The 12,256-nt window shown below is 40.0% G+C and overlaps 1 protein-coding gene across 3 annotated transcripts in view; it reads right to left on the reverse strand.

Annotated features, from left to right (window-relative positions):
• Window positions 1–12,256, reverse strand: part of NFX1 (nuclear transcription factor, X-box binding 1) — a 258,504-nt gene that overhangs the window by 103,155 nt on the left and 143,093 nt on the right. For all 3 annotated transcript variants that reach the window (XM_030204815.1, XM_030204808.1, XM_030204823.1), the window contains exons 11-13: window positions 11,579–11,609; window positions 11,245–11,327; window positions 3,492–3,600 (exon numbers count right to left, since the gene is read on the reverse strand). In XM_030204815.1, the coding sequence (XP_030060675.1) occupies window positions 3,492–3,600; window positions 11,245–11,327; window positions 11,579–11,609 (223 nt within the window). The remainder of the gene's footprint in view (window positions 1–3,491; window positions 3,601–11,244; window positions 11,328–11,578; window positions 11,610–12,256) is intronic.

A 12,256-nucleotide genomic window follows, 5' to 3' on the forward strand; every position in this document is an offset into this window, starting at 1 on the left:
GACTGGGGCCCGCAGAGTGGCGGCCGCAGCTCTGGCCACTTTGTTCGGCAGACTGGATGGACCATGTGAGTCTTTATCTGTCGTAATTTACTATGCTACTGTGTTCAGCAGCGACTCCATTATTTTTCCTATCACCAATGTGAGACTTACTGGCCTATAGTTTCCTCCTTCTTCCCTCTCCCCACTTTTGTGAAGAGGGTTTGCATCTGTTCACCTCCAATCCCACAATACCTCTCCATCTCTCAAGATCTATTCAAGTCTAAAGTCTGTAATGACCTGTTCTTTGCCAAATCCAGAGGCCACTACTCCATCCTCATCCTCCTCGATCTATCCGCCGCTTTTGAAACTGTCAATCATGACTTACTTCTTGCCACACTGTCCTCATTTGGGTTCCAGGGCTCTGTTCTCCTCCTATCTCTCCCACCGCACCTTCAAAGTTCACTCTCATGGATCTTCCTCCACCCCCATCCCCTTACCTGTTGGTGTTCCCCAGGGATCTGTCCTTGGACCCCTTCTCTTCTCAATCTACACCTCTTCCCTGGGCTCCCTGATCTCATCTCATGGTTTCCAGTATCATCTCTATGCTGATGACACCCAACTGTATCTCTCCACACCAGACATCACCTTGGAGACCCAGGCAAAGGTATCGGCCTGCTTATCCGACATTGCTGCCTGGATGTCCAACCGCCACCTGAAACTGAACATGTCCAAGACCGAGCTTATCGTCTTTCCACCAAAACCCACTTCTCCTCTTCCTCTACTTTCTATCTCAGTTGATAACACCCTCATCCTCCCCGTCTCATCTGCCCGCAACCTCGGAGTCATCTTTGACTCCTCTCTCTCCTTCTCTGCGCATATCCAGCAGATAGCCAAGACCTGTCGCTTCTTCCTCTTTAACATCAGCAAAATTCACCCTTTCCTCTCTGAACACACCACCCGAACTCTCGTCCACGCTCTCATTGCCTCTCGCCTGGACTACTGCAACTTACTCCTCACCGGCCTCCCACTTAGCCATCTATCCCCCCTTCAATCTGTTCAGAACTCTGCTGCACGTCTCATATTCCGCCAGAACCGATATACTCATATCACCCCTCTCCTCAGGTCACTTCACTGGCTTCCGATCAGATACCGCATTCAATTCAAGTTTCTCCTTCTTACCTACAAATGCACTCAGTCTGCTGCCCCTCACTACCTTTCTACTCATTTCCCCTTACGTTCCCGCCCGAAACCTCTGTTCACAGGATAAATCCCTCCTCTCAGTACCCTTCTCCACCACCGCCAACTCCAGGCTCCGCTCATTCTGCCTCGCCTCACCCTATGCTTGGAACAACCTTCCTGAGCCCTTACGCCAAGCCCCCTCCCTGCCCGTCTTCAAGTCTTTGCTTAAAGCCCACCTCTTCAATGCTGCGTTTGGCACCTAACCCTTACCGTTCAGTGAATCCAGACTGCCCCAATTTGACTGCCCCTATCGGACTGACCGTTCACTTGTCTATTAGATTGAAAGCTCTTTGAGCAGGGACTGTCTCTCTTTGTTAAATTGTACAGCGCTGCGTAACCCTAGTAGCGCTCTAGAAATGTTAAGTAGTAGTAGTAAATCCGAAGAGGATTTCTCTGAGCTCCCTCAGTATTCTGGGATATTTTCCATTCAGCCCCATAACTTTGTACACTTTCAGATTTTCAAGTTGTTTGTAAATATTTTCTTCCATGAATAGTACAATACCCACTCCATTCCCATATATACACCAGGCAGCCAATTACTGTTCTTCTCCAGGATTTTCCTCTGTGAACACAAAACAGAAGTATTTGTTTTGTTTGTCCACATTATCCTCATCTCTCTCCCCAGAGAATGGGGAAGAAAAAAGGCAAAGCCGTGGTGTTGTCCTCCTCGAACACGGCTGGGGTTCCCACCACTTCTCAGTCTACTTTGGAGAGATTCAGGGTCATAACGTCGGGGATATCGGTTCCTGCTTTGGGGAACAGCAAGGCTTTATCGCCGAATCTCAGTGGAGAGGGAGTGACTGAGTCCCCCTGTTGGCATGGCCTCTCCAAGACCCGGAAACAGTAACGCTTCGCTATGGAGGTCGACACTGGAAACGCCCGAAGTGGGTTAGGATTCTCACGCGATCCGTGGAGGTCCTGGCGCAGCATTGACTCCGGATAATAAACCAACTGGGGGATTGGAGAGTGAGCTCTTCCCCCCGAAGATATCTGGAGTGGTTTCTGTGGAGAAATTGGACCTGGTGAAGCCAAAAAATGTCATAATGGATGCACTATGGGAAGTGCTGCAGAGTGTGAATAATTCTCTTCTTCAGATGTCAAAAATTTTTCAGGAATAAATATGTGATTATATCAATACTTATCTAACAAAGTGGAAGTCCAAGATATAAAAATAAAGACTTTTCTCTACGAAAATCAGTTAATCTGGTAATGAAGGACAGTCATGTTTCTTGTAAAAAAAGTGGAACTTCTGGAGAACCAATTAAGGAAAAATAACTTGAGAATGATAAATTTTCCTAAAATACCCTATATATAGAGTTATATTACTAGTGACTTTTGCCTTTGATTTAGATAGGAACAATGTTTTGAAATTGTATTTCCGATACATGACTGATAGTTTTTTGGGTTCAAAGATAAATATATTTCCTGATATATCAAGGGAATCGCAGACTAGGAGGTGTGAACTCTTGGCTTTTAAGCCAAGAATCATTGCCCTAGGTGGGACCTTCCTAGAGCGATTCCCTTGTAAGTGTTTTATTACTTATTTGTTGAACCCAAGAAATTACAAGAGTTTGTGGAGTTAAAAGAACAGATGAACCCTCTGAAGCAACTTCCTTTAGTTACCACGGTACCGGCTGCAATTACCGATTAACCTTCCTCCCTCAGAAAATATGAATTTGTAAGATTAACCACTTGGTGTTTTTCTTATTTTCTTTGAGATTGTTTTCCTGATCTTGGATCCCCCAATTGTGGACAATTGTATATATTGTTGAGAGAAAATGTTTTTTCTTTTTCCTTATATTAATTTCTGTTTTTCCTTACATTTACGTGATAAATGTGAATGTAATTAAGTAAAATGATAAATAAAAAAAATAATACAAAAAAAAGTCAGGAGAGTTTTGTCTTAATATCACTTCAGCAGAGCAGAAAACGTAACTGAAGTGGCTGAGGTGTCTGTTTCATACAGAAACGGCCGAACAAGCTCACAAGTTTCTACTACATCTGAGCTCTAGAGGAGATGTTCTGCCCCAGCACCACTGAATGATATTGCCTACTTGTGTGCATGAATTAATCTGGCTTGTCTAAAAAGAAATATTTTAACTCTGGTAGATATACTCAGATTCTTGTCTGAAGTCTGAGTGCTCCTTTCCTTTTTGTTCTTAATAGGAATTGTAGTAAATCCAAGTGGGTTATTTATTGCAAATTCTTAAGAATTTTAAAATCTACATTATAGACTAAAATCTTGAGGACAAACTACAGTAAAATGTACTTACTTGTTTGCCAGCATGTTTGACAGTTGCCACGGTGACAGGGCTCCTCGCACCTGTGAAGGCCACAATTGAGCTTGCGCCCACAAATCAAGGAACACTTGTGCTCTTTGTCCTGTGCAAAGAAGGAATACGAAAAGACAGCTATTTAAACTTCTATATGAATTTATAAATGGAAGAGGCAATATTGTATTTCAGGGCAACCAAATTCATATATCTTTATGTCAATTTTCAGCAAAGATATTACTATAAGTTAAACTATTCACTGATGTCTTGGCTTTATAAAGTTATTTCTTTGGTCTCACTTATTGTTGAAATCTGTTTATTAGCAATGGTAAGTAAAAGACAAACCAGAAACAGAAAATCAGTTTTGATGCAATACAAAATCACAGATACCCAACCAAAGGACCCCGAAGACCCCCCCCCCCCTATATACCCTTACACTCTCTCCTCAGGCCCGTAGTCTCTTGTTAAATTGTTGATAGCTGACATGTTTCTGGTATGCATGTGATGAAGGAGTGTAGATTATTGGGAGAGTGGAAGCCAAAAAGGCTCCCATGTGTCATATGAAATTTTTCTTCTATATACACTACCTTTTCAAGAACTTGTATATACATACTCGTCCTTTTAAGGAGAGTCTCTTAAGAGCCTGCATAAATATATTTTTGTAGCAAGGACACCATTTACAAACATAAGTATATCTTTGTGTTGTATATTTTGTAGACCAATCCATTGAATTATTGACTGAAAAGGTATACTTTTTGAGATCCATTTGTTAAAAAGGTTGACGTTATTACAGTTTGCTTATATATTTTTTTCTTCATTTGGACAAGCCTTACATGATAACCTGCAGAAACAGATGTAGCTTTTGTAGCAAGGGCAGAAAACATGTGGGAATTCCGAGTTCTCCACTTCGGTGGATTTCAACTGAATCTTTTAGCAAGGACACCATTTACAATATAAATATATTCTTGTAATGTATATTTTGTAGACCAATCCACTGAATTACTGACTGAAAATGTTTACTTTAGAAGAATTTGAGATCTATTTGTTAAAAGGTCAGTTTTATTTATATGTAATCAAATTGTGCTTGTATACATTTTCTCTTATTTTGACAATCTTCAAAGTGCATTTCTTTTTTGACTTTGTCGTTTCTTTGGTTTTTGATTTTTTGCCTCAAATGATGTTTCATTATATACGTTCACGTTTTAGGATGCCTTTCTTTTCTGTTCATCATTGTTGTGTGTGTGTGTGTGTGTGTGTGTATATATATATATATATATCATCCTTATACTAGGAGACATCAACCTACACCTAGAAGATGACACCTCACCAAGCACACGAGAATGCAAAGGATTCCTAAAACTCTGGGATCTACAAGTACCCAACACGCAACCAACACACAAAAACGGACACACACTTGATATCATAACAAACAAATTCGAATCGGACTCAACTATTATACTCACTGACACAAGATGGACACCTACATTATGGTCGGACCATCATAAAGCAAATGTCTCTCTCTGCTGGCGAAAAGCACACATAAACACAATCAATAAACAGGAGCGAACAACATACACAACGAGAGGAAAAATAGACCCCACAATATTCTGGCAACAGATCTACCAGAACGAATGGTCAACAAACGCTGACACCATCCAATTCCTCCAAGAATGAGACGATCTATGTACAACAACATTAGACAAAATCGCCCCAATCCAAACCAGAACATCACACAGGAAAAAAGCAAATCCATGGTTCACCGAAGAGCTGAAAAAACTTAAAACACAAGTCAGGAAACTAGAACGAGAATGGAACAAAAAGAGAGACGAACAAACACTAAACACCTGGAAATTACTTCGGAGAAAATACAAATACACCATAAAACAGACCAAAAGACTACATTACAAAACAATAATAGGACCAAACTACAAAGACACACATAAACTCTTCAACCTTGTGAACAAACTGTTAGACACCACACCAGTTACAAACAACGGCAAAAATATACCAGATGTGGACAACCTTGCGAAATACTTCAAGGAGAAAAGTATACAACTACGACTCAAAATACCCGTTAGCCCTATTGAGTACGCCACACTTTTAGATTGTCTAGATCCAGAAGAAGGAACACACCCAGCAGACAGAACATGGACCGAATTCGAAATACTATCAGAAGACCTCATCTCTGAAACTCTCAAAAGATATGCCAAATCCCACTGCAAACTAGACACATGCCCAAATAACCTCATGAAATCTGCTCCTCAACAATTCATAATAGACCTAACGAACCATGTGAACTTCATGCTACAAAACGGACTTTTCCCAAAAGAAAAAGGAAAAATCTTACTCACCCCAATTCCTAAAGATACAAAGAAAAGCAAGAATGAATTAACCAGTAGCATCCATACCACTAATAACCAAAATAATCGAAGGAATGGTAACTAAACAACTCACAAACTATCTAAACAAACACTGAATACTGCATGATGCCCAATCAGGATTCCGGTCGAATCATAGCACAGAAACAGTATTAGTCACCCTTATGACTAAATTTAAACAAATAATTGCGACTGGCAACAACATACTCCTCCTACAATTTGACATGTCAAGTGCCTTCGATATGGTTGACCACGGAATCCTATTACACATACTCGAATGGCATTGGAGGAAATGTCCTGAATTGGTTCAAGGGGTTCCTAACCCAACGTTCGTACCAAGTCACATCAAATTCGACCACGTCTAAGGCATGGACACCTGAATGTGGAGTACCACAAGGATCACCTCTCTCACCAACCATTTTCAACCTAATGATGATCCCTCTGGCAAAACTCCTATCAAACCATAACCTCAACCCATATACATACGCTGATGATGTGACAATATACATCCCTTTCAAACAAGACATTAACGAAATCTTCAACGAAAGCAATCAAAGCCTACACATCATGAACACATGGGCAGATGCATTTCGTTTGAAATTAAATGCAGAAAAAACTCAATGCCTGATACTCACCTCCCAATACAACACAAAGGAATTTACCACTATAAACACACCAAACCTTAACCTTCAAATCTCAGAAACGCTAAAAATCCTTGGAGTCACTATCGACCGCCATCTAACGCTCGAAAATCACGCAAACAACACAACTAAAAAGATGTTTTACTGCATGTGGAAACTGAAAAGGATAAGACCAATCTTTCCAAGATCCGTCTTTCGCAGCCTAGTGCAATCCCTCGTACTCAGCCATCTGGATTACTGCAACTCACTATACGCAGGTTGCAAAGAGCAAACACTGAGGAAACTCCAAACGGCCCACAATACGGCAGCCAGACTCATCTTTGGAAAGCCAAAATATGAAAGTGCAAAACCACTACGAGAGAAACTGCACTGGCTTCCACTCAAAGAACGCGTCACTTTTAAAGTATGCACATTAGTCCACAAAATCATTCACGGCAAAGCCCCAGCCTACATGTTAATAAACTTACCACCCAGAAACGCCAAAAGATCATCCCGAACCTTCCTCAACCTCCACTTTCCCAATTGCAAGGGCTTGAAATACAAGACGCTACACGCGTCAACCTTTTCTCACATGAGCACGCAGTTTTGGAATACACTGCCGCGCAACTTAAGAACGATCCACGAGCAAGCTTCCTTCCGCAGATTATTGAAGACCCATCTTTTTGAAAAAATCTACGGAAAGAGCCAAAACACATAAGTCCACACTCACTGTTCATTAATGCATCATACATCCACTTCTGAACTCTCACCCCCCGTAATCTCACATCACTCATACCTTTACTCACAGAAATATGCATACCATATGTCTTTATGCCTTATTATCGCCCTTTAAGCTCCCATTGTCTCCTTCCAACGTTTCAATGTCTGTGTTCCATTGTTACATTCCTTAAAGACACTTCGATTGTCTCGCATAACTCTGCACAATGTAATCCATAACCAATTTGTAACAAACTGTATTTCCATCATTCATCTCATATTGTAAGCCACACTGAACCCGCAAAAAGGTGGGAAAATGTGGGATACAAATGCAATAAATAAATAAATAAAATTATATATATATATATATATATATATATATATATATATATATATATATATATATATATATATACACTAGTAAATAAGGCCCGTTTCTGACAGAAATGAAACGGGCGCTAGCAAGGTTTTCCTGGGAGTGTGTATGTTTCAGAGAGTGAGTGTGTGTGTGTGTGAGTGTGTGACAGAGAAAGAGTGAGTCTGGGTGCGAGTGTGTGTGTGTGAGAATGAGAGTGTGTGTGTTTGAATGAGAGTGTGTGCAAGTGCATATGTGAGACAAAGTGTGTGTGAGAGAGAGAGTGTGTTTTACACAGATACACTGTGTGTGAGTGTGTGAGAGTGTGAGAGAGTATGTGTGCGATACACAGACTGTCTGTGAGACCGAGAGAGTGTATGAGACCGAGTGTGTGTGAGAGTAACTGTGTGACACACAGAGAGTGAATGTGATACAGTGTGAGACATAGTGTGAGAGAGAGAGAAAGACACAGTCTTGACATCCAAAGATGGCCGACTCAAATCCCACTGCTGCTCCTTGGGTAAGTCACTTAAACCTCCATTGCCCCAGGTACAAAATTAGATTGTGAGCCCTCCAGGGACAGAGAAATACCCAGTGTACCTGACTGTAACTCACCTTGAGCTACTGCTAAAAAAGGTGTGAGCAAAATCTAAATATGCTGCAGTCCACTCGCCCCACAAAAGGAGAGCTAAATTTTGCTTCAATATGCGTGATAATAGTGGCCTGTGGGATTGTGGCCCCAGAGAGAGATCAAGACATCTGGATACATTGAAACATTTGAGTCAAGATAGAAAGGCACAATAATGGCATTCTCCTAGGACCAGCACAGAACTGGATGATGTGATGTCTAGCAGTCCTGACATGGCTAACTCTTAAGAAAAATGCAGTGTCTCCTTGTTAATCTTCCATCATTTTCTCTCCATGCTCACGAATGAAAGTGGATCAAGCTTTCAAAAATAACTCCGAAAAAGGTTATTTTTTCTTCTCTTGTGCTATGTTAACCAGTTTAGATGACTCCCACATCTTGTCAAAAGGGCCAAAATACGTATTTACTCTTACTTTGTGTGTATGGTTTTTTACTCTTTCCAAAAATACTAGGACTAGTGGGCATGTGATTGATGAAGCTATAAAGTAGTAAATTTAATACATATCGGACAAAATGTTTCTTCGCTCAACATGTAATTAAACTCTGGAATTCATTGCCAGAGAATGTGGTAAAGGTGGTAAAGATTTCACTGAAAAATTATACACAGGTTGCCCAACTACGCAGGACAGGACAGCTGAGTAATGTTTCAAGTTATTTCTCCTTTCCTCCATGATTGTGTGACATATGTTTTAAATGCATTATAAAATGAAGACTTTTTATATTTATATTTTTCCCTTGATAACCTCTTTATCAAAGATTCTTATTTGTCTTCAAATCTGGTGTACATAGGACTGTGTACTTCGAATTTCACTGAACCATATTCCTAAGCTTATTTCCACTTAACTTCATCTTATGCCCTCTCATTCTAGAACTTTCCTTCATTTGACAAAGGCTCATCTACTATACATTAATGCCACTGAGGTATTTAAACGTCTCTATCGTATCCCCTCTCTCCCGACTCTCTTCCAGCGTATACATGTTGAGGTTCATAAACCTGTCCCTATACGTTTTATGACAGAGACCACTATCCAAATTTGTAGCCACCCTCTGAACTGACTCCATTGTGTTTACATCTTTCTGTAGGTGTAGTCTCCAGAATTGCACACAGTACTCCAAATAGGGCCTCACCAGAGACGTATACAAAAGCACTATCATCATCTCTTTTTTTCCTGCTGGTCATCCCTCTCCTTATGCACCCGAGCATCCTTCTGGCTTTGACCGTTGCCTTTTCCACCTGTTTGGCCACATTAAAATTATCAGACACAATCACCCCCAAGTCCCGCTCTTCCTTTCTACACAGGAGTACTTCACCCCTATACTGTACCGTTCTCTTGAACTCCTGTAACCCAAGTTTAAGTTGACAATGGAGCTCATTTTCAAAGCACTTAGACTTACAAAGTTCCACAGGTTACAATGTAACTTTTAAGTATAAGTGCTTTGAAAATATGCCCCCACTAAAATGCTATTACTGTTTGTTCTGGGTGATAATGAATCTATTATAATATTGACTGTCTCTCTTTGTTAAATTGTACAGCGCTGCGTAACCCTAGTAGCACTCTAGAAATGTTAAGTAGTAGTAGTAAGTAGTAGTATTGAAGAGAATGTAACTCATTTTTAAATTTCAATTTTTTTGTCTTTTTTTTCCAACATTTAAATTTCTATGCAATGAATTCAGACATTAACCAATCTGCATCAAACACAAAAGCTCTATAAACTCATTACAGCAAGCAACTGTTTTCCCCTTTCTTCTAAACTAAAGGGTCAGTGTCAGTCAAAAAGAAGTAAGGGCCTGAAAGAAGAGGGGGAAGAAAATATCCCACTTCCTATTTCAAGCCCTGTATAAAGTTCAGTGGCTCTCTTAAGAGTATACAGAAGCCACTGGGATTAAAAATGCTAATATTTCAAAACATTTTCTAATATTTTAAGTCATTTATACAACATTATTACCTAAGTAGTAAAAGGTATTCAGAATGTTTATATACGATCACACAGTAGCTTTCAGTTCTTATCGATTTACAGCTTGAATTTATTTTGCACATTTATACCCACTTTTTTCCACAGGGATGCAGACTCAAAGTGGCTTACAAGGTTGTACAAATACAATTACATGAAATTACTTGAAATGTGTGAAACTAGTCCCACTGCATAAAATGACCCTGAAATAAAATAACACAACATGTTAACTCTTAATTTGCTATTAAACGTCATTTTATGCAAAGTTAAGGGCTGGAGTACTAAGCAATTTTTCCACAGTCACAAAATGAGAAAAACTATTTAATGCATCTGGCCCGAATGCTTAACAAAGAGTATACTAAATATAGTTGAATATAAGCCGATATAAGATTTTTCCCTAAGTGACCAGCATTTCTCTCCCTCTTCCCTGACCTTCCTCCTCCCGCAGTGACCGATATGTCTCTCCTCCCTCATCCCCCAGTGACTGGCATTTCCCTCCCTCTCCTACCTCCCTCCCACAGTCACTGGCATTTCCCTCCCTCCCGCGCTCCCCCTCCCCAAAGTGATAGCGTCCAGGCTTACCGCTGGTAAGAGAAACGCCAGACTGCTGACACGGAAGTAAATGCATACAGGGCCGGTCCAGGACCTCGAGCATCTGTGCATGCTCGAGGCCTGCTGGTTCCCCTGAGCCAGCAAGCCTTGGAGCATGTGCAGGTGCTCAAGACCCTGACAGGACCTGCTTGCATTTACTTCCATGTCAGCGTCAATGGTCAGCGTCCAAGCTAACTGGTAAGAGAAATGCCAGGTGGGGCGGAGAGAGACATTCCAACTCGACTATCTCAATTTTGGGGATTTTTTGGGGGCCCAAAAATCTCATATGGTAAATGTGTCTACAGCTATCCAACAAAAGACTCTGAGAACTCATCAAGAATTCAAAACGCACATCATACTTGAACTCCCACAAGGTCTAATGTGCTTTTCAAAGGTAATATACTTGTCAAACATGCCAACAAACTAAATAAATGCTTCAGGTTCAAACAATTTATAGATGTATAATTAAAGACTTCCTTGAATGTGAACTTACTACACAGCAAATTTCATTACATTTGTGCCGTCCACACAAACGTTTCTTGTTGCATCGCTTGTCACATATAAATGTAAGATCCGCTGTTGTCAAAAACAAAGACATACTAATTTAAGAATAAAATATACCTTTGACTACATATTTATCACTATGTAATATTATTATTATTAGTTATATATCACCTTTCTGTGGTACAAACGGTTTACATATTGCATTCAGGTACTTTCTCCTAGTGGGCTCACAATCTAAGTTTGCACTTTGCTCTACATTCTTAAGCAAACATCCCTTAATAAATAGTTTGTAGCCTACAATTCTCTGCAGCTTTGATGCTTACCTTCATTTCTAATGAGGGCACATGGAACTTCCTAGAAAGCAAAGGTGAACTATTTAGAAAACAGCAACCAAAAACGCAATAAGGAAAGCCAAAATGTTAATCTATATAGTTTAAACAAGTATGAACACATTATTTTTTGAGATGGAGAGGATGGCAAATTGCCCATGAGCAACCCACTAGAGAACACCAACTGTACAGAATTCCAAAGTTTCTTAAGATGGTACATTTTAAAAAACACCAGCTCCTATTTGCTTTTTTAAGACTGGTAAACACTCAGTAAGGCATACAGTAACTTTCTATACCTTTTTTCTGAGGATTCTATTTCAATATGACCACTGGAATACATCTCATATTTTTCAAATTTGTAGCCATGTTTCTCTTTCAGCTTTATGAAAAGAAGTTACTGCTGATTTTAAATGAAAAAAAAAATGATACTTATGGATACTATAAATGCAGAACCGGAATTAATGCATGTCTATGATGAAACAGGAAACAGAACATGTTCAAATAAAAAATGAAATCAAAGACAAATGCAGAAATTTAAAAGGAAAGAACATTTTTAACAGTTTTGTTAGCACTGTCAACTAAATTGGCTAATGAGCCAATCAGTGCCAATAATTGGGCACTCATTGGCACCAATCTGAATCTGCGCACACATCTTGCTGAATGCTATTCTAT

This window comes from Microcaecilia unicolor, chromosome 1 (assembly GCF_901765095.1).
Source record: "Microcaecilia unicolor chromosome 1, aMicUni1.1, whole genome shotgun sequence".
Taxonomy (NCBI): domain Eukaryota; kingdom Metazoa; phylum Chordata; class Amphibia; order Gymnophiona; family Siphonopidae; genus Microcaecilia; species Microcaecilia unicolor.